The sequence below is a fragment of the Nomascus leucogenys genome, chromosome 1a (assembly GCF_006542625.1).
Source record: "Nomascus leucogenys isolate Asia chromosome 1a, Asia_NLE_v1, whole genome shotgun sequence".
Lineage (NCBI taxonomy): Eukaryota > Metazoa > Chordata > Mammalia > Primates > Hylobatidae > Nomascus > Nomascus leucogenys.
In genome coordinates, this window is record NC_044381.1 from 67893455 (window position 1) to 67917502 (window position 24048).

Sequence of the window (24048 nt, forward strand, 5' to 3'; positions counted from 1 at the left end):
TCCATTCCTGCTCTGTGAAAGGCACTGTGTCTTTGGTTGCATGACTTTCCCTCATTCCCAGGGGAGGGACCCACATGTGAGGGGAAGCAGCCGTAAGCATTTCAGCTGTTCTTTCCATGCTTTAGGTACCCCTCTATCTGTATAGATACACAATCATACTAAAAACCTGGGTTTATTACAAAAGGCTTTCTCATACATTCATTCTGTCATCCAGTCCTCATCACCACCCTGGATCTAGTCAGAAATTACTAGCACCATTTAACATGTGCCAAAAACTCACATTAATTAGGAGGTTATTCTGGCCAGGCTCTGTTTTAAGGGCTTTGTGTCTATCATTCCTTTCATCTTCGCAACAATACTTGGTGGATGGTCTGATTATCTCCATTTTCCAGATGAGAAAACTAACGCACAGAGAAGTCAAATAACTAACCCAAGTTCACAGCCTACCACCGTCCTTCCCCCTACGAAATACAGGTCCTTATTCCTAACCCCTCAATTGTGTTGCCTGAATAGAAGTAGACCCTGGAACAGATTCTAGTTTTCCTGACCCTATACTGCCCAATGCCATTTGGGAAGGCCCCACTATGGTTTTATTAGGAGAAGGCCTCTTCAGACGCATCTAGTCCTCTGGCTCCAACTCTCATTTTAGCACTCGCTATAAAAGGGCTTAACAGAGACTGGTTAAGGCCTTTCTGCCATGCTCATTCTATTTCCTGTTTCTCCTATTTTATTGTCCATTAACTTGAATTTCTGCTGTGCATCTTGGGTTCTCTAACTTATGTACAGTGTCAAAATGCTTGTCATCCTTTGCAGTCAGCCAACAAGCACTGATTTGTCTACAATGTAATGGCATACATATTCAACCGCTTTTAGGAGCTGGGAGGATGCAGCCTCATGTTTTCCACAGGTGACACAGTATAGGTGACACGGTGGCCAAGATAGGGTGTTTTAAGGTTTGAGGTAAGGCAACCACGAGCTGTCAAACTTAAGTCCTGGCCCTCAGTCTCACCTCCAATTCTTTTTTTTTTTTTTTTTTTTTTTGAGACAGTGTCTTGCTCTGTTGCTCAGGCTGGAGTACAGTGGCACAATCTCAGCTCACTGCAATGTCTGCCTCCTGGGTTCAAGCAATTCTCCTGCCTCAGACTCTCCGAGTAGCTGGGACTACAGACACACACCACCATGCCTGCTTAATTTTTGTATATTTAGTAGAGACGGGGTTTTGCCATGTTGACCAGGCTTGTCTCGAACTCCTGTCCTCAGGTGATCTGCCTGCCTCAGCCTCCCAAAGTGCTGGGATTACAGGCATGAGACACCACTCATGGCTGTCCTAAACCAATTCTAATGAATCTCCCTGTTAAATCAACATTCCTGATGGAAAAGACACTGATATGAAATCACATCTCATAGCATAGTTCATATAGCAAGTCTTGTTCCAGCAACTTCTGCTCCATACCTTGGTTTCAATATATTATAAAAACCAGTTTTTCTCAGAGGCATCATGGAATTACAATAGCCACACACCATTATCTGTGTAATGATTATCCATTCTTCTTTTTGGGCATATAAAAGTGTTTTGGTTATGCCATCAAACTAGAAATCTCATTCACTGTGTGAACGTCCCAACTAAGCAACCAAGTAAACCTGAAGCTGTGTGCCTGCTGAACAGCTCACGGTCTTATCAATAGTCTTATCAGATGAGCCAGTGGTTTCATCACCAGTATGCTGAACTTGAATCAACAACAGCAAGGGCCTCACTCAGCCTATATCAGGCCTTGAGGTAGTTACAGTGAGTATGGAGCTCCAAACACAGATCTAAATTCTTTAACATGGTTGGGAAGATAAAAGAACAGTAGGACAGGAAGAAATGTAGTGGGTATATTGTGGCACTGATAAATATGATTTAATACCTAAAGAAAATCATGAGATATGAACAAATACTAAATGAAATTAGTTTTCAAATCCAATATTTATACAAATTTTATAGTAACCTTTTCAGATATACAAATTAAATAATTTCTCTAAAAACACTCTTGGATTCACAATAGCCAAGATATGGAAATAACCTAAGTGTACACCAACAGACAAATAAACAAAATATGGTATGTATACATATATAAATACATATATACACAATGGAATGTCATTCAGCCTTAAAAAAGAAGATCCTGCCACTTGCCACAATGTGGGTTATACTAAGTAAATGAGGAAATTATGCTACGTGAAGTAAGCCAGACACAGAAAGAAAAATATTGTATGATATTTACTGTACAACATACAATGATATTGTATGATAATTTTAAAGTATTACGTGGAATCTAAAAAAGCCTAATATACAGAGATAGAGAATAAAATAATGGTTACCACAGTGGGGAGAAAATGAGGGAGATGTAGGTCCAATAATTCAAAGGAGGAGATATGTAGGATAAATAGGCCTGGAGATCGAATGTATAACATGAGGACTATAGTTAATAATATTGTATTGTATTAGGGATTTTTGTTAAATAAGTAGATTTTAGCTGCTCTTGTCACACACAAAAAAGTAGCTGAGATGATAGAAATGTTAGTCTGCTTTACTACAGTAATCATTTTTCTATTTGTATCCCATAACATTCATGTTGTAAACCTCAAATATGCACAATACCATTTATTTTAAAGTAAAACAAAATCAAATGCTCTTGTTTAATTTTTGATGGCGCTTTCACAATAATCTTTTGTACATATAGTTTCAGAAAACTTAATAATAGACACTAATCCAAAAGCCTTCATAATATGCAAATTAAATAATGTGAATGGAAAATTGATGACTTTGTTCTCATAAAAGAGAATAGAGGACTTTAGAGAGTGAAACTATAATAATAATTGAACTATTTGGCTCCACTCAGAAGAGAATAATTGGCCAATTTTTGGCTAGCCTCCAAATTGAATAATAAACTCTGACCTACTGATTCACTCCTTCCCTGTTTTACAGATGGAATTTATAAATTATTCTTTACTTCCTGCCCTCAGTGTAAGTAGAACTTCCAGGTTCTACTAAGTATCTGTCCTATTTCATTTCCATGGTGGCTAATGTCAATGGATTCTGTGTTTACATATAGTTTAATCATTTTATGGCATGCTTCAAAAGAAAAGAATTATGTGAGTGCATTTTTTATATAGCCCAGATGTGTATGTTGTAATCTTATTTTAACATTACAGGTTATTGGACAAGTGCATTACAATAATCTATTGTTAGGATCAGTGCCAGCCCTAAAGCTGCTACACATGAAGTATAATTCAAGGAACTGTCAGCACTGGGATCTTCACTGGGAATGATGCCAGGGCTGGGCAAGTCAGCCCTTCAAGGCTGAAGGTAAAGGGTACACACACCAGGTGGGCTAGGTAGACAGACTTCCTCAGTTTGTGGTCAACGACCTAGAGCTAGATGAAAAGACTGTACACAATGGTCAGAACAAGCCATAGAGATGACCCGGAGGGAAGGCACATACCTTGGAACCAAAGCCGTGCTTGCAGACATGAAGGCAGAAACTAGAAGATACACAGGAGACTACAGAGGGAGAAGGAAGGAGAAGAGAGTGCTAGTGGTAAGATGCCAAAAAAGCTAGCAAGTAGTGCAAATGAATGGGGAGAGGAGCATTTTGCCTCATCCCAGAAACTTCTTTTGTGCTTTTTGCTAGGTAGGAGCCAACCAGACAGCCAATCCAAGGGGACAGTCATACTGCTATGTGTTTTCTGTGTGAGAGGCATAGCAAAACTAAACATCAACAATTTTTTTTTCTTTTCTAGACACATGTGGAAACTCCTACCAATAGATTGATCTTTGGGGCAAAGGTAATGTCTATTGAAAGCCAATGTTAAAAAAAAAAGAATATATTACTTATAACAAGGGAACATTCATGTAATAGTATAGACATACATAACTTCCCTTAAAGAGAGAAAACAACGTTAATGTAAACTTTGATAGTTGTAATGTGGAATATAGAAAAAATGTGATTTTGGGTGTCTGAGGGCGTGGAAGAGTCCCCAAAAGGGAGAACAGGTGTTTCAATTGAGCTTTATTGAACACACACACACACACACACACGGAGAAACAACTAAAAAATCAGTCTTTGGAGGTTCAGAATTCTTAATGTAAATAATAAAAAAAGGGGTCTTGGCAATATGTACTGTGTCACTTGGGTGATTTAATGTTCTGGGATTTTTCTAACTTTGAAGAGGGTTGAGCAAATGATCTTCAAGATCCAGTGTCCCAATTCTATCCATTTATAACTCTCAACTGTAGTAGGTGGCCACCTTTTTGACACCCGGAAGTGACTTTTTTGAATACTGCCACGGTAACCCTTAGGAGCCATAGATGGCAAGAACCTTATGATATTATACTGAGGTAGACTCCATTTCCAGAGTGAGGAGAAGTGGAAGTTGGGTAAAGAGGAGGAGGAACAGCTGCTATATCCAGGGACCCTGATAAAGACATGATTTCCTCCTCCTGCTTTTGGACTTTTCCATGTTTCCTGTTTGTCAAAGCCAATCCAGATGGACTTTATCCAAGTTCTGTCTCAGAATTGGCTTATTTTGAGATATGACGCAAAGAATTTGCAGTAGGTCGTGATAGGCCAGTCTTGATAAGATTTCCTCCCACGCAGGTCTGTGTCTGCTTTTTTCCTCCTGTGAGTGTCTGAGAATTGAGAGGCTCACACCTATGTCTCTTCCATTTTAAAAGTGAATAAGTATCCAGCATAAAGAACTCTTATAACTCAATAATAAAAGACAGACAACCCAATTAAATGAGAGCAAAGACTTTAAATAGACATTTGTATTAAAAAAGACATAAAATTGCCAATAAGCACATGAAAAGATTCTCAACATCACTAGTCATTAGGGAAATGCAAATCAAAACTACAAGACTTCACCCCACATCCACTAGAAAGACTATAATAAAAAGGACAGACAATTACAAGTGTTAGTGGGGATGTGGAGAAATTGGAACACTCATACACTGCTGGTGGGAATGTAAGATGGTATAGCTTCTTTGGAAAACAGCTGGGCAGTTCCTCAAAATTTTAAACATGGAGTTAGCATATGACTCAACAATTCCACTCCTAGGTATATACTTCAGTGACTCCAATTTACTGACACCAGTAGGCATCCTGCAATTCAATCCTATTCTGACACAAACTACCAGAGTTAGACTCCACAGCTTTAAAGGATCAGTCCCACAGGATTGCCCTCACTTCAGATTCCAGTTGCCAAGTCCTGGGTCCCCAGGCTACCTGAACTTCTTTCTGACTTGATTGCAACCTTGGATCATCCCCTTCTCAGGTTTGATAATTCACTAGAATGACTCACAGAACTCAGGAGAACACTTTACTTATATTTACTGGTTTATTATAAAGGATACAACTCAGGAACAACCAAATGGCAGAGACGCATAGAGTAAGGTACTGGGGGGAGGGTGGCGCTTCCACACCCTCTCTGTGTGCCACTCTACCAGCACCTCCACGTGTTCTCTAACCTGGAAACTTTCCAAATCTTGTTGTTCAAGAGTTTTTATAGAACTCAATCGCCAGCCACCCTCCCTGCCCTGGAGGTCAGAGGTCAGTGGGTGGCACTGAAAGTCCCCACCCCTAGAGCTCACATTTGGTCTTTCCAGTGACCAAAAGATTCTCAACATCACTAGTCATTAGAGAAACGCAAGAGTTCACATTTGGACTTCCCGGTGACCAGCCCCCATCCTGAAGCGACCTGGGGGCCCACCCTGAGTCACCTCTGGTCAAAAGACACTTCTAACTCAGGAAATCCCAAGGGTTTTAGGAGCTCTGAGCCAGGAACCATGGACAAAGACCAAATATATTATTTACTATATCACGATACTCAAGGTAATTGAAAACGTGTCCACATAAAAACCTGTACATGAACGTTCACAGCAGCATTATTAGTAATAGCCAAAAAGTGGAAGTAACCCAAATGTCCACCAACTGACAAATGGATAAACAAAATGTGCTATATCCAATACAATAGGATATTATTATAGGATAATTAGTCATCAAAAAGAATGATGTACTGAGGCATGCTACAAGGTGGATGAACTTTAAAAACATTACGCGAAGTAAAAGAAGACTGATGCAAAAGGCCACATATTTTATGATTACATTTATATGAAATATCCTGATTACACAAATCCACAGAGTCAGAAAGTACATTAGTGGTTTCCAGGAGTTGTGGGGGTTGAGTTGTGGCTTAACAGTTGAGGTTTCTTTTTGGGATGATAAAAATATTCTGGAATTAGATTCTGTGCTGGTTGCACAAATCTGTGAATGAATCTAATTAAAACTATTGAATTACACACTTTAAAAAGGTAAATTTTATGGTAGGTGAGTTACATCTCAAAAAAGAAAAAGTGACTTGCTGTCCCCATATAAGAGCAAGCCACCTCAACTTTGTCAGATGGAGTGTGACCAAAGCTACATGTAGGATCTCTTCTGTGCAGTGATGGTGGGTATAGTGGTAAGGCACAGAATATGGAGTCTGGCTCTTTAAGGGGAAAGCTTGGTCTTGGCACTTGTGAACAGTGACTTTGGGTTTCTTGGTTTCTTAGTCTCAGTTTCCTCATCTGTAAAATGAGAATAGTAATGGTTTTTGCCTCATGGAGTTGTGGGAATTCCCTCAGTTAACACATAGAAATTACTTAGATCAGTGCCTAGACCACTGTGTACTTGGAATATAACAGATTCCTACATCTTGCTTCCTTTGATAGACTAGAACTCAATACTTTTCTTCATGAAGTGAATCTTTGTCTAGTTTTCTAATACCTACATTTTGAAACATGTGTGGGGTTTAAGTAGTGTATTTGAAATCCTTAGTTTTTTAAATTAATTAATTAATTTACAGACAGGGTCTCACTTTGTCACCCAGGCTGCAGTGCATTGGTGTAATCATGGCTCACTGTAATCTCGAACTCCTGGGCTCAAGTGATCCTCCTGCCTCAGGAGGATCCTCAGTAGCTTGGACTACAGGCATGTGCCACCATGCCCAGCTAATTAAAAAAAAAATTTTTTTAGAGACCAGGTCTCAGTATGTTGCCCAGGCTGATTTCAAACTCCTTCCGCCTCGGCCTCCCAAAGCACTGCGATTACAGGTATGAGGTACCACGCCCAGCAGAGATCCTTAGTTTTAAAATACTTTGCAGCAACATTCTTCACACGTCTGTGGAATTAAGATGCTTGCATTCATTGATTCCTATTCCAAAAGTAAGAGAAGGAAATCTTGGAGTTACAAAATGGAGAGAGATGATGAATTCAGATCTGGGCATCCTGAATGTGAGGGACTTGAGATACATATCCAAGTGGAGATGCCAGCGAGTTTTAGGGTTCAATGCAAAATGTTTGATTAATGGCTATGACCTCAATAACAAAAAATGTGAACTTCTGACATTTTGAAATACATTTTAACCAAAATAGTATTTAGTGTGGTACAATGGACTTGAGAGTTAAACAAGGTTCAAGCCCTGCCTTTGTCAAGCTATATGATTCTAGGTCATCACTCAACTGCTTGAAAATAATAATAGCAATCTCAAAATGTTGTGTTAATGTCACATCAAATAATGAATGGCAACTAAACAAGAATTGAGGATATTCTAAATACTAGAAGCATTCATTTTCTTTATAGCTTGATAGTATTTAAAAATATATGAGAAATATTTATGTACTGATTTGACAATCAATACCAACACTTTTAGTAAGAATCGTTATACCTAAATAACAAGAGCTTACTATCAATTCAAACTTTTCCACACTTTTTTTTTATATTTAGTGACCGGAGCAACCAGAAATCCATGTCGTAGTTCAGGTGTAAATATGCCATTTTTGAACCCTTGTTTATCGAGCTTGGTGAGGCCAGCCTGGAAATTCAGTGTTCACACAAGTTTCTACATTCCATATTTCTTGATCCTTAAAGTAAAAAGTGGAGAAAATTCTATTTAATACTGAATAATGTTTTAGTTCCATCAATGATAGATTCACTTCCATAATGGCAGAAGGTAGCCAGATGACACAAGGTAGTGTGTAAACATCATTCAGCTTCATACTGCATTGATTATGTGCCGAAAGCTGTTTATCATATTTCCTTGCTAAGTCTTGGCTAGATGACTGATGGTCAATAAAATCAATAATAACTGTTAAAAGCACCATAGATTTATCTGTGCCATGTTAGACTTACTAGATTGGATGAATGTCCAGTTTTACATTTGATTTTATGTGACTAATGCTCTTGGGATAACATTATTCCAAGATAATGGGACAGCATAAGTGACACCATTTTATTAGTTTTATGAATTGATGCACTTCATGATTGCATAAATATCAGCAGTGCTAGGTAATGGACAATACATATCTGTAGTAAAATCAGCTGTTGATTTTTGCACTGATGAAAGAAACTAAAGTACAGACAATCAAAAGAGGTAGATTATGTCATAGAGTCATTTGGCTTTGGATGAGCTGGGCTTACAGTTGAGCCTGTGTATATTTGACCATCCAAGATTTTGCCCTCTACAAAATCACAAAGCCTGTTATAAAGACCTGCTCTAGACAGAAAGTGTTTAATTCCCCATATTGCCATTTACCCCTCTCTGCAACCTGCTTTGTTCAGAGACTAATAATGCCTTAGACTGATAGATAGTGCAGGCCAGAACAGTGTTATTCTCTCAGGCTCTCCTGGAGCATGGGAGTGAGTGATGAATATTTGGTGCCACACAGTTACTTCTTAACGTGCAGGCTGCAAGCAAAGTAAGAGTAAGAGGAGATGAGCAAAAACCTCAATAAAGCTGAACTGATGCTACTTGGCTAGAAAGTCAGTGTCACATGAATAAATCAGCAGTGGATGAGAATTAACCATTTACGTGTACTCCTGACAGAAGGTGGCTATTCCCGCACCAAAGAACAATGTTTAGCATTCTATTTCCAAAGCCATCTCTTTAAAAGGAACAGTTTCTTCTTTGATCGGAACTGTTAGTGTAAAACACACAGTTCTGCTTCTGTGCAAGGCTTATGAAAAACAGTTTTATTTGGCAGTGTTTAAACCCATTCTTAAACGATACCCTCCTTGGTTCACATATTCCTTTTTATATGGTGAAAGGTGGATCAGCTTTCTATTCTGAACTGGAATACGCATATTTTCTTTTAACCACATAGGCAAAAGGTACAAGAAAAACTGAAAATAAACAGATACTTGCTTACAGATTTAAACATATTTTGTGTTTTCAAAAATAGACTTATAAATGTTTAGATCTGCAGAAATAAAGATACTTAAAATGCCTATGGATTTTTATTTTTAAAATCTACTTATTAGCTTCTAGTTTTTGTCTGTAATTATTAAAATCTACTTATTAGTTTATGGTTTTTATGTCTGTAAATTTTGAGATGCATTATTTTGTTAGAAGAGAGACAATGCTCCATGGTTGAGCTGGTAGAATCTTACTGCCTATTTGTTACTTAGTTCTGACAGAGAGGCAGGATGAACTCCCTACAAGGTAATTGGGCCTGTACCTCCGATGATCTGGTCTGTGGAATATTCAACATACTTGTCACCTCTTTCCTCCTGCACCATAATTTCTTTTCTAAATTTATTTTGTCACAAGGAATCTTAGGAGAAAAATGACACAATTTCTCAGTAACTTTCATACACGAGAACTAAAGGAGTCCAGCTATTTGCTATTTGTTATGTCATTGAAGTTTGTAAGTTCATAAAACTGTGCTTTAGAGGTATACTTGCTGGGCTTATCACAAAGTAGAACAGAACAGCAGTTAAACATGTGAGCTGTAGGGTCAGACAGCCAGGATTCAAACTCTGACCCTGCCAATTACAATGGGTGTGACTTCATAATCTTCCTGTGTCCCAGTTTTCTCACAGGAAGATGTGTGGATTATGAAGATTAAATGAGAAAATGCTGTAAAAATCTTAGAGCAGTGCCTGCATGTAGTAAGTGCCCAGTACATTTTAGCAAAAAGTATAAAATACAGGCTTTCAAATTTAATGATTACTGTCAGGCTAATTTGAGAAATTTAAAATACCGGGTTATATTGCTAGTTATTAGTCTTCCTCTACTGATTATTTTCTTCATTGAACCAGCCTTTATCTAACTTCTACTAAGTACAGAAACAGAGTAAAAGAAGATAGATAAGAAACAGTCTACAGCATTGAGTTATTAGGGTTCAGTGGAAGATTTCTCACAGAAGCAGTTATAATACAGTGAGAGGATGCTCAGGGTTAGAACACAGATATGGACGCTACGGAGGAGGGTGAGGTGAACAGGTGACAGGGCTGGGAAGAGAGTCTGGGACCAAACTGTGAAGAGGAAGGGGATTGAGATGACCAGATCTGTTTCAGACAATCAGATACAAGCAGGAATTGAAACCACGGAGTGGATGAGTTTCTTGGGACAGGCGTGTTGAGGAGGGGGGAAAAGTAAATGATGTTTATTTATTCATGACTAGACACTCAAAAAAAGTTTTCTTGCTTTTTCAGCTTAAAATGAATCAGCCAAAATGAAGAAAACTCCCTCTCTACAGTTATTTAATAAAAAAGTGTCTGCAATTAAACACAGCTGGGGTGGGGGGAGGTGGCAGGCACTGCTGGTGCGGGTGTAATTCTGGTAGGTGGGGTAGCAGCATCAGGTTCCCGGTTGGCAGGCTGGTCTGGTCCACAGCTGTGGAGGCTGACTCATCTCAACTGGGTGTGGCCAGGTTAGTTGGTCTGGTGATCTGAAGGTTTGAGGGCAAGCCTAGTGGACAGGAAGGGAGGGGCTCTATGGAGAAGGTCAGAGGGTGTCAAGGAGAAGATAGCTAAGCAGGCAGATGGGATTGTGACTAGACCCATGGCCAACATGCTGCACTTTAGGCCTGGATAGTTTAAAAAGAAGGCAAAACCAGGGCCAAACAAAAGTGAAATGATGTCATGATGATTTCCCTGACACAGATGCAGTTAGAAAAAAGAAAACCTGCTGTTAAATATATTTTGCCTAGGTTTTCTCGGGTAATCTCACTTGGAGTTAGGTCTCAGTTTAGGATAGGGGCCCAGTTTAGGGTTGTGAGAACACCCCAGGGGAAGGATTTTGGCTTTGAGATGTCCTTTGGGCTGAATTAGATATGCTGCTTAACAAAGCCTAGATGGTCTCTGATAGTGTAGGTACACTGTGGTGGCCATTTTATAGATAACTCTTGTTCTAAGGTTAAAAATTGAACCCAAATGTCAGTATAAAAATATTAGCAAAACCTGGAATGTATTAAACAAGCATTTACCTTCATAAGTTGTTATGCTATGTTGTCCCCAGAGCAATATTAAAGTTTTAAGCTTTTAATATTGTCTTTTTCTGCCTATCAAAAGTATCTTTAAAACAATCTATTTTTCTCTACCACAGATTAATGAAGAACTCAATTAGACCAGTCATTTGGTATCATGTATACAAAACCTAAAAGTAGTCTAAAGTAGAATGAAGTGGTTTTTTACATTATATTACATTAATATTCCTTATGCCTAAAATCATTTTTTGAGTTATTTACAATAGAAAGGGGGACAACATGTATTCCAGTCCATACATATAAATATTACAAAACTTATGTTAATTATTTTTACCTCTTTGACTTTTAATGTTTAAAAAATAAAATAAATTTAACTTTTAACATTTGCTTTAAGAATTAATGCAAGATTTAAGATTTAAGGATAGGTTTGCTGCAGACATAGTTTTAGGTATTCTAATCTACATAGACAAGAAATGAATAACAATTACTTACTAACTTATTCACTAATAACTGCCTGAACTAGTGTTCTCCAAACTTGTGTGGCACTCTAACAGAGTTTCCAAAGTTGGATAAATTTGGAAAATGCTACATTGAATCAAGCGGCTTTGTTTGCTGCAGGATGTGTATATATAGGCGTATTGATACAATATACAATGTGAACTACCCGCAGTCTGTTCAGAATGGAGAGTCTCAAACTTATTTAACTAAGGAAAATTTGTGGAAGCAGAGTTTGAGAAATGCTGGCCTAGAGTATAGATAAAACAAAAAGAATTGTGGAGTGCTCATATATATCTTCAGAGGTTTTCTTGCCTTTGAAAACAAACAAATCAATTATTGGCAGAAGTTTGATTTCAGAACCTCCCTGTCTGGCCTAATGTTCTTAAAAGTGTCATCACTACATACATGGAGTAATTTTGAGTTGGTTAAAAAAAAAAATTCTCTTCGGCCTCTTTGTGAACAACCTCACAATAAAAATAGCTGAAGAAAACAACCAAAAGGCTAATAAAAGCTACCCAGTGGTGAATGGGTAGATAGCATTGAATATGATATGATTTCTGCTTCATTGAATCAAAATCTGCCCCTCTATTTGTATTTATGGCATCAGAATGCAGCCTTCTAAGCATAATATTCTAAAGACAATATCTAGGATGAATAAAAAGTAGAATCTTCAAATAAAGTATTTACATGTGTTAATTCATATGCTTTTATAAGTCAGGTCTTCTTGGTTGCAAGTGGCAGGAAACCAACACAAACAAGCTAAAGCAAAAAAAAAAAAAGACTCTCAGTGGACACTGACATGAATAAGTAAGAAATGAGATGCTGTTATAATTCACTGAGATTCGAAGATTTATTCTGGAGCATAGTCTAACCTGACTGATACATAGAGTGAACTTAGTTTCTAGCTTTATTGTTCCATTCTTCTTGTGAGTTGATTTTATTTCACTTTCCATGAAATCCTCTGAGATCACCTAAGTGGGTTTCTGATCCTTTCAATGAATAATCCCTGATAAAACTGATAAACAAATGATATTTATTTATAACTATTTGGTTCTTAAACATTTATCTTGTAATAGGTTCTTCTATCCTTCTGTATGCCAAAGTTAAGTTGTATGCGTATATACACTTTGAAAAGTCCATCAACTTGTTTAGGTGAGGAAAGTGCAATTTATTACACTGATGGTAAGGACAAATGTTCCCTGTACATTATTCTCATTACACAAGAACAGATGGCTGTGATAATTGTCTCTTACTTTATGCAAACTGTGATTTGACCTGAAACTCCAATTAATAGCATCTTTTCATGGCATATACAGGAGAAACAATTTCTGCTACTCTAAACTGGTAACAATATCTTTATTGGAGAATCTGAAAAAAACTGAGCCTTATCAGCTATTTTAGCTTTCTTATAGAAAAACAGAATACTTTTGTTTAATATATAAATCTTTGTGTAGTATTCTTATTTCTTGAGCTTAATTCAACTGAATATTCTCTCTGGACCCATGAGGAAGAGGCTCACTCTTTTAGGCCACCTTTCAGAGCAGCTTTGGACTGTACCCTATGCTCTGAAAAGGATCCAGAAAAGTACCCCACGTTGGGGGATGAGATTTTTACGCAGTAATTGTTGACTGGTGAGACACTGACTTCTGTTTTACATGAATAGTTTATGGTTGTGTTGAACTGAAATTAGTAAATTATAAACATGTAGGTTACCTTATCAAAATCCTTTCACAAATGTAGTTTTAACTCCTTTACATCTTTGTAGGTGGGAAGTACAGACAGGTGATGATACTTGCAAAAAGTTTCCTGCAAGTAAGTGGCAGCATCGGTTCTATAACCTGGATCTCCTGTTATCTAGTTCTTTCCATTATGCCTGGGTACAAAGAGGAATAACTGTCTTCTCTGTAACATTTTCCTTAATATCTGTAAAAATGTTTACATGGCACACAGAATGTTCTAATTGTACTAGAAGTAAATCAAAAGAAATGTAAAAACATGAACATATGCTGTCTGTTACATTTACCACAGGAATATATAGACTATATTGTGTTTACTGCTGACATATAGTTAACTGAATATCATTTCAGTGGCATTATATAACACATTTTGCTACATAAATATTTAATGAGATGCCACCATAAAGCTAAGTAGATATTTTTTTCCAGATATTTTAGAATTGGAGGCATATTAACTGACAGTTTATTTTAAAATATTGTTTAAATTGCAAATTTTCATTTATAAAAACAAAGGTAAGAGAAAAATAACATTTGAGACAAGATTAAGAATGAATAGTGCTTAGAATAGAAAGGAAAAGAAAATCTTTGCTCAGTAACATGAACACAAAATAATTGTTATAAATATATTACTGATTCAGTGACTTCTTTTTTTTTATTTTGAGACAGTCTCGCTCTGTCAGCCAGGCTACAGTGCAGTGGTGAGATCTCGGCTCACTGAAACCTCTGCCTCCCAGGTTCAAGCGATTCTCCTGCCTCAGTCACCCAAGTAGCTGGGACTACAGGCATGTGCCACCACGCCAAGCTAATTTTTGTATTTTCAGTAGAAATGGAGTCTCAACATGCTGGTCAGGCTGGTCTTAAACTCCTGGCCTCAAGAGATCTGTCTGCCTCAGCCTCCCAAAGTGCTGGGATTACAGGCGTAATCCACTGCGCCCAGCCCTGATTCAGTGATTATTGAAACACTAGGAATTCAAGGATAATATCAGGATTTAGGAATGTGAACCACTTAAAATCACAAAGTAATAGCAGTGGTTTCTATTGCCCATTTTAAATTATCTGCAAAATCACTTTTTTGGTATTATAATTCTTTTAACAAGTTAAGTTGAATAACAGAATATAGTAAGTACTGGTACTAAATAAAAACTGCTTAAATATTTAACTTATAAGACCAGTATTATTATTCTTATTCATGTGTTATTATTTTTCACGGAGTTTTGAAGGCCAAAAATATCTGAAAAACATTTTAATCTGGCCAGTTGAAAACTAGTGAATTTCAACCAGATGTTTTTAATACCACTTTAAAAATAAACTTCAGCCATTTTGTTATACCTTGAGTGTGTAAGATGATGATTTATGCCTGTGGGAAATACTTATCTACAGGACTTGCTTTATCAGTAGAAATGACTAATATGATAGAATATGAATGAAAACTTTTCAGGTCTAGTAATAACCTGTGTTGATAACTAACTGCCCAATTTTGGAGACCTAGTTAGTATAATTCTTTGCTGTCCTATTTTTGCAGGGCATAGAAATTCTGGCCCATGAGCTTTTGTGGAGATAGAAGTACCATTAACTAAAACATAAACTATATGAGAAAACTGGCTGCTAACACATTAACTTCCTTATTAAGTAAATAAGGTGGGGGAGTAATGTTTGTTGTTCATCTAACAGATGACAAGTGAATATTAAAATCTGTCATCCTTCTGTCTTATTTTTTTCTTGGCAGTTTAGTAATCCTCATATTGACTGAAAAAAAATTATGTGTACTTACTGTTTTGGAAAAAATGTGCAAAAGATCAGAGAATAAATGGTCTTCTAGCCTACTTATGTCATGTTTCAAGGGTTTTAACATTATTTTTTGGCAGGTAGATATCTAAATTTCAACCCAGGCAGCACCAGTGTCTGTCTACTCATAATTTCTATTGACAATAAAACAAATGATTTAACATTTCAAATTGACAAGGGGCTTGACAGAGATTTAAAGGTTTCTTTTGGTCTTAATATATCAAGGATAGGCTCGTCATAAAAAAAAATAATGTTGTGGTTTACCCATCCTATTAGCTTGTGGCTCTAAATTCTTTTTCCTGACAGAGTGATTAATTTTTTAGTTCCAAGGATACTTTGTAGGGCAATTCAACATGGATTATAATTAGCAGTTTAAAAGTGAAATCAAAATATGAATAAAAAACTAGCTGTGAACTCAAGTTTTGAAAACTTTCAAAATTAAATGTCATTTTCAAAAATTTAAATTCAACTGTTCTGAAAACAGTGGTGTGTGCCCAGTTAGGCTTCAATTTGTGCTAAAGGAAATCTCCATCAGTACTAATATGCTTTAACAGGTTATATGTGAGAATAGAATGACTGTAAACGTGGATCACATTCAACTGGGTTAAGGAGTTGAGAAAACTTTCACTGATTGTTGAAAATTAATGACATTTTTTTCTTGCTGTAAACAAAATATCGATGTTCCAGCCTTAACTCCACGGTTGGCCACTTGCAAAAGCTACCCTTTCTAGTCTCCAAGGAATTCTGGGAGACGCTGAGCGAGGCCACGGCTGAGGCCTGGACACCATCTTCACTGCTCTATCTCATCCTTGGGTATGCAACGCAGTGATGTAAAGAAAAGCTCCTTCCAATCATCCTGAATCCCTGCCCTGCACTCCACAGCCCCAACTAAATGGATCATTTAAAACATGAAAAGCAAATTCATGCACATCTCTTCAAGAGTTGTTCCCTTCCTTCTAAGCAGTGTGGGCATATTATAAGGATCTTCTTCCTCATGAGGCTTATTTCGTTTATGTCTGTGTGTGTACAGGGAGCAATAGATAAATACAAAAAATAACATAATTAAAATATATAGCATGCCACACAGGGATAAATACTACTGAGGAAAATAAAGCTGAGAGGGAACTAGAGGGTGTCTGGGTGGGTGGCGCTGCAAAGATGATACCTGAGCAAACAGCTGAAGGATGCAGGTAAGGGACCCATTCGGATCTCAGGTAACTGGGGAAGAGAGCTTCAGGCTGAATGAACACCAAATGCAAAGGCCCTGGGGTGGGGAGGTGCCTGGCATCCCTTGAGGAACAGCAAGAGGCAGTGTGGCTGGAGCAGAGGGAGTAAGTGGGAGGCAATGAGGTCGAGGGGGCCAGAATGGAAGGGGTCATGTAGGACAGGCTGAGAAGCGTGGGAAAAATTGGAAGGTTTTGAGCTGAGAAGTGGCACGACATAACATGTTGCTAAAGCCTCTTCGTGTCTAGCCATGGTGGAAGTATCATCAAAAGAGACTGGAAAGATAAATCTGGTAACAGGTGTCCCAAAGTTTGCACATATAACTACTGAAAGAGGAAAGGGCTTGAATTCTGGAGAAGTGGGTGTGGGTATAGTTGGGAGGAGAAGGTTTCCGTAGGAGATTCACCTGTCTGGCTTCCAGGCCGCGACTGCGCAAACTCCGGTCCTGACACTCTAGTCTCAGGTCCCAACTCCGGAAGGGTTCGGGCCCAAGCCTGCACGTCGCGTTGCCATGGCGACCGCTGGCTGCCCTCTCCGCTCTGTCTTTTGAGCACGTGGCACCAGGACCCCGAGTTCTCTCCAGCTCTAGAGTCAGGTCTGGCCCAGAGCCGGGCTCATCAGTATTCCACCCGCGGCGTCTCCCCGACCCTCCGCCGTGCCTCACCAGGTCCGTCCATCCAGCAGTGACAGACTCCTGCCGTCCGCGCGACCCCACCGCCCCCATCCCAGTCCCTCCCCGGGGGTTCGCAGCCCGCCCTGCCTCGAGCGTGCCTAGCGGCCCTGGGCACTGGCGCGGCTCTACCCAGCTACGCAGTGCTTTCCCCCACACTGGCCGCGGCCACTGGCTGCAGACTCGCCGCGGAGAGGGGGCGCCCTGAGTCCCGCTCGCAGGCAGCGCGCCTCGAGAGACCCGCTCTACGGCATCCCCGCAACAACTCTGTGGGGGCATTCAACTACCCCGTGCGCCGGTTAAGATTCCCCCATGCCTCCTGCAATGCACCAGACCGGGGAGGTAAACATTGAAGGCACCTGCATTGCGCCCCCACTGGGATGCGCTGTGCGCAAGAGACGGGGACCGTCTGCTGCAAAACTGGATGATCGGAGACGCAGAGTTAGGAGTGGGTTTTCTTAGGACTCACCTTATGTAGTTTCCACATGGCCCCCAGAGCCTTGACTTCGTGGCTGGAGTGTTTGCCCTCCTCCAAGCACTGGTAGCATACGGGCATCTTGCATTGCACGCAGTACATGCTGTGGTTCTCCAGCTCGTGGTCTGTGCAGGTGGAGACCTTGCGTGGGCTCAGCCTCCGGCTCACACGACCCTGGGCCGGGGGCACCAGGCGGTGCTTGGCTAGGGGCCCCCGGGGCGGGTGGCAGCGCAGACGGCACGGATCGCAGTAGAAGACATCGCACTGTTCGCACATGACGGTGGCTTCCTTGGGCGCCTTCTCGCAGAGCTGGCACTTGAGGGCCGCGGCTTTGCTCTGCTGGTAGCGGTCAATTACCCCTTCCAGTACGCGATTCTTGGGGAAGCCGCGGAGCCCCCGGTCATCCAGGATGAGGCTGCGGTGACACTGGGGGCAGGTGATACAGGAGTTGCGGGGCACCGGGGCCAGGGCCGGTGACAGGTGGGTGGCCGGTGGCGGCATAGCCGGGGGAAACACGCGGACGCCGTTGGGGGACTTCTGGCACGGGGTAGTGGGGGCGCTGGCGAACCCCCCGTAGGAGCCATAGCCGCTGTCCGCCTCGCTGTATAGGCTCATCTTGTCCAGGTCCAGATAGTCATAGTCGGAGACCCCGGAGCCCGAGGCCCGACGGCTCTGGGGGGACTCAGACTCTGGGGTCTGCACCAGGATGTTGCGGGCGCACGCCTGACACAAATTGTGAGAGCAGGGCAGGATGATGGGCTCCCGATAGAAGGAGCCGCACACGGGGCATTTCAACTCCTCTTCCATCTCCTCCATGGGGGCCGGTCTGGGAGGAGGCAGCGACGGCTGCAGCGGGTGCCTGAGCTGGCGAGGTGGCCGACGGGCCCGTCTTGCCCAGCACCCTGGCCAACGGCGGCGGCTGTGGTGGTGGTGCCTTCCCGCGCAGTACTGGCGCGGACACCCGGAGAGGCGCTAGCTCTGTGAGCCGCAGCCGCGTAGCCGCCGCGCCGCGCGCCAGCCCGGACCGCCCCCTTCTGCCCTCCTAGTCCCGCCCCGGCCCATGAGCAGCGGCCCATTGGGCGGGGGGCAAGAGATCGAAGCTCTCATTGGCCACCAGACCTATCCGTCTCCTCGTCTCCGCAGGCCACAGGGGGTTCGGTAGAGTCTGAGGATAGGGGAGACTTCGCTCGCGGCTGCATGATCTCTAGAGGGGGCCGGCGTGCGGAGGCTAGGGGACCGGGAAGGAGGAATTAGGTGGGATGACTCATCCTCGCCCCGCTTCCTTCCGACCTCCGGTGCAGTCTCCCAGGAGCTGGGGGCGTGAGAAACCCCTCCCCGCAGCGAGTGGGCTGGCGGAGGGGGCTGGGGCTTCTCGCCAGCGTTTGCGTTTGGCTCCCAGCTCTGAGCTCCGCGCCCACCTACTGCGGGAGAGTGCTGCGCAGCACGGAGGACGCCCCTTCTCTTCCGCTGCTGGCAGCCTTCGCAGGCGCCTCACCCGGGCCTAGGCTTCTGCACGGCAGTGGGGCTTTTCTCTTTCTCCGTGAATCCGGTGACGCCGGGCCCTGGAGCTCCTCCATCCCGGGAGTCTGACGGCGCTGGCGCAAGCCCTGGCCACACTCTTGGCTTCTTTCATCCTGCGTCCTTCGTTTCCTAAAGAGCATGTATAAAGTCGATTTCCTAGTGTCGCCATGAGATTCAACTGGGTAACCGATGGAAATGGTCAGCATTAGTCAGAATCTATGACTAATCGTTTCATGCTTTAAATTATAGCTCGACCCAGAGGTCTCAGTGCCGTGGTGTGAACGTGCTTCCTTCCACGGATCCTTCTTCCTCCTCCCGACCTTCCAAAGCACCTGGCTGAGCTTTCTCGAGGCCTGCAGGGCCTTTGGTTCGGTTGAGGCAAGAATAGTTTGTCTATTTTTGAGTGCCCGTAGTTTAGTACAGCTCTGTAAATGAATCACTGTGTGACTGCGGAGTCTCAGTGTTTGACTCCAAACAGCATTATTCAACCCCACGTGCCCTGGGCATCTGCCATAGCTTACAGCATGGTGTGCCTTTCTGTTTCCTCCAACGAGGGGCATGGTGAGGCGGTGGTTCTAGTGTTAGTCCCTGTAAAAGGAGGGAGGGAGGGAAGAAAGGAAAGAGGGAGAGAGGGAGGAAGGAAGAGGGAGGAAAAAGGAAAGGCGGAAGGAAGGGAAGAAAGGGAGGGAGGAAGAAAAGGAAAGGAAAATCTTTGAGTCAAGTGACATTCTGAGGTAGTAACATTTGAAATAGTACATAGCTGGCTTTTGCTGAATGATTCATGAAGTAAAGGACAAAAACTTTTTGCAAGTTCTAGAAATGTTCCAATTTTCCACCTTCCAGACAGGAGATAACTTGATTATATGCAGCTATGTTGATGATTTAAAAGTACTTTATTGTCCAGAAAAAAAATGGACATTTTATAACACTGCCCTTGTAGAAATTGTCCAATAAACTAGGTTATCTTTTCAACATCTTTAGTTGCAATGAGAACAGTAGTTGATCACTGTGTGGGGGAATAAAGTCCCCATTGTTATTTAAAGACATGTTAATCATAAATGTGACGTGATTTATTTTTAAGCTGGCTTTCAACTAGTTGAGACCAGAGCATCCAAAGGTATATGCACTCTGTTTACAGACATAGATAAAATTTCTTCAGGTATGGTTGGGACATTAGCTGCACTTGCAGGATACACTTAATTTATAGGTCCCAAGAGAAATTACTTATAATTATATTTAATATAGTATTAATTGAATTGTAATGAAAGTTAATTATTGAGAAAATATTAGAAAGGAGTGTCCTTTTATGGCTTTTGTATGCATTTGACACAAGTCACAATATCTTGGACCAGCAAGGTGAGCAGCTGTTACACTTTGTATGAATTTGAACTCTGCTTATGATAGTATATCATCTAAGAGATCTTATTAGCAGAAAGTTTATGCTTAGTTCAAAGTAAAGGAGAATCTCAGAGGATGTCTCATGGTGTAATGCAGTGTTGGGTTCGCAAAAAAAACAACACAGATTTATAATATAGTCAATATAGAAAGATTTGGTCTACTATGAAGTCGCTTGAGATGATTTCATTGTTAGATCTGTTTGTTTAGGAATTAGCTAAATCAGTCAATCCTAGGAGAGCTCTTAAAATGACTCATTTGTTGAGAGTTCACCCTGTTCCAAACAGGAGATTTATTTATTTGTATACATTACTTGGTTAAATCCCTATAATTACAAGAAGATGTAGGCACAAATATTCCCATTTTACAGATAAATAAACTGAGGATAAGCAAAGACACTTAAGTACTCAAGGTCAAATATGGTGAGGCTGGGATTGGAACCCAGGCACATATAAGTTTGTTCCTTCCTTCCTTCCTTCCTTCATTCATTCATTCATTCAGCAAGTGCTGAGTTCTACTCTCTTCAAGCTCTGAATGTGGTAAGTACCCAGAATGTTCTTTGTTAACTTCTATGATATTCTGCTCACCTTCCCTGAAAGTTTACTTGTATTTTTTCCTTTTTTTTTTTTGAGACTGGAGTCTTGCTGTGTTCCCCAGGCTGGAGTGCAGTGGCACAATCTCGGCCCACTGCAACCTCCACCTCCCAGGTTTAAGCGTTTCTCGTGCCTCAGCCTCCTGAGTAGCTGGGACTACAGGTGTGCACCACCATGCCTGGCTAATTTTTACATTTTTTTAGTAGAGACAGGGTTTCACTGTTTTGGCCAGACTGGTCTCAAACTCCTGACCTCAAGTGATCCACCTGCCTCAGTCTCCCGAAGTGCTGGGATTACACGTGTGAGCCACCACGCCCAGCCAAAAGTTTACTATTTTTCTTGAATTCATTTCTTTAAAATATTTTTGAAGGCCTTTGAAGATTTTCCCCTCATGTTGCACTGTTTGGCCATAATGTGCTTTATAGCCCCCGAATGACTTATGTTTAAAAGGGAATAAAAATTGAAATGTAATTGATAATATTATAGAAATATTATACTATTGAGGGAATATCTTCTGTCTTCCAGCTGGTGATGAGTCCATGCCCTGAAGCACAAGGATTGATAGCCCTGTAATTTCATCATTCCTGGATGACTGCAGATGTTCTCTTTTGTGTAAAGTGCCTAATTATCCTCTGAAACTTACTATTCACACAAATTATGTTCTTTAGTGATGAGAGCAATTACATTTAAAATGCAATAACAGCTTTTGCATTTTTAAAGAAAGATAAATGTTTTTCTTTTTTTGATAAATGTTTTTCAATGAAAAATTGAGTTGCTTTCCTATTTGCTTTTGACTACAATGCTTGATTATTAACAAAACAGTCTCTGTGAGTCTAAAGAATGAACACAGAGAAGAAAGGTTTTTCTTTCCACATTCTCTCCTAGAGCAGTCTATCCTTAGTTGTGTGTGTGTGTGGGGAAATCAGTGAAAGGAGCTGATCTTAGGTGCTAACATTTTAAGATTATCTGACATGTATATAAAAATATTTTATTAAGGTATTTGAATAAGGGTCTTGCTGCATGTGGTTTGTAAAAGGCCATCACTTGAAAAGTGATAAATGTGATGTTTCTATTCTCAATAGAAATTCTGAAGAAACTTCTTTTATGGAATAATTTACCCCATTTAGTCCACTAATATTCAATTTTATACTTATAATTTTGTACTATTCTTAAATAACATTTATTGTTGATATTCTTTGGTAATTTTAATTATTTGATTATTATAGTGAATTATGAGCTTTTTCCCATTTAGTACTACTGGAAGATGGCCATATTCAAATTCTGTAGTATTTCTTATTGTAAATAATATATTACTGATGCTTTGGGAAGGGTAGACTGGAGAATCGGAGAAAATGAAGATTTAATGAATCCTATATGGAGGTAAGAGAGCTGGAGGATAAATCCAGAAGACCCAACTTGTGAATAACAGGAATCTCAGAATGAGGAAATAACACAGGTGGAGGAAAAACCATAGTTGGAAAACATTTCTCTGAACCAAAAAAATATATAAAATTACAGATTGAAAGGATTTTAGAATTATAGATGATATTAATGAAAAAAGACCTAGTTATATACAGACACAATTCTTAGAAGAAAACAAAAAAGATCATTTTACAAGCTCCCAGACAGAAAGAACAACTTAATTGTAAAGAAAAAAGAATCAGATTGGCATTGGACTTCTTTCTACAACCTTACAGGTGAAAATAATGTGAAACAAATTCTACAGCCTACTAAAAGTGAAAGAAGTCACCCTGTCATAGTCCATTTTTGCTGCTATAACAGAATACCACAGACTGGATAATTTATAAGAAACAGAAATATATTGGCTCATGGTTCTGGAGGCTGGGAAGGCCCAGATCAAGACACTGGCATCTGGTGAGGGCCTTCTTGTTGCATCATCCCATGGTGGAAGGGCAGAGAGAGGGCAAGATAGAGGGCAAGAGGGGGCTGAACTTGTCCTTTTATAAGAAACTCACTCCCGCGATAAGAAACCTATTCCCATGGTAATGGCATTAATCCATCCATGAGGGTGGTGCCCCTGTGATCTAAATAGTTCTTAAAGGTCCCAATTCCTGACACCTTCTCATTGGGGATCAAGTTTCTAACACATGAACTTTGGGGGACACAGTCAAACCATAGCACAGCTTAAATATTTTATAGCCTGCCAAAAGATCATTTACTTGTCTGGTCAAAGAAGAATATTTGCAAGAATTTAAAGAATAGAGCACTCATACATTCCATCTGAGAAAAATACTTAAGAAGACTTTTAAATAACAAATAAATCTTAACAGAGTCCCCAGAATGGGTTAGGAGCAAGTGGGGACCTGAAGGCATCCTAAGGACCTGATACTGGGGAGAAAGAAATGAGAAAGGAAAGGTGGGAAATGAAATGTTTCTGTTGGAGGGATTACTTGGTATCCTTTTTTCTCACATAATATTAAAATATTACATGTATTATTAGGCCTGGGAAAGGAATATAACTATTTATTCAGTGGAAAGTAAAATAGAATTTGCAAATTAACACACATTGGAAAAGTATTCAGTGAAACTCTACGACGACAATTTTTAAAACCTAAAGGAAAGGGATACTTTCTGCCAAAATATATATTAATTGAATCAATCCCTCAAAGTAGAAAGATTGAGTAGACCAACCTCTATAAAAGGGATTTGAAAGATAATTTCAGATTTATCATTAATAAGGAGAGAATGGTTGCACTGTTGAGTTCTAGTTAAACTTTTTAAAACAAGCAACTTTAATGATATTGAAATAATCAAAACTGAAGAAAAATATGGGCTATTTCCCAGTCTACTTTATGAAGCCATCATAACTTTAATAACAAAACATGATTATATAGTTAATAGA

At 40.3% G+C, this 24048-nt stretch overlaps 1 protein-coding gene across 7 annotated transcripts in view; it reads right to left on the bottom strand.

The window, feature by feature from the left end:
- Positions 1 to 19609, bottom strand: part of TRIM9 (tripartite motif containing 9) — a 117208-nt gene extending 97599 nt beyond the window's left edge. For 5 of the 7 annotated variants that reach the window (XR_004029627.1, XM_030810456.1, XM_030810448.1 and 2 more), the window contains exon 1: positions 17671 to 18663. Coding sequence is in view for 6 of the 7 variants with exons in the window: in XM_030810456.1 (XP_030666316.1) it covers positions 17671 to 18492 (822 nt within the window). In the remaining variant the exon portion in view is untranslated. Of the gene's footprint in view, positions 1 to 17670 lie in introns of all 7 variants that reach the window. The other 2 variants (XM_003267679.3, XM_012504483.2) reach the window with 2 other exon arrangements.
- Positions 19610 to 24048: the final 4439 nt, after the last annotated feature.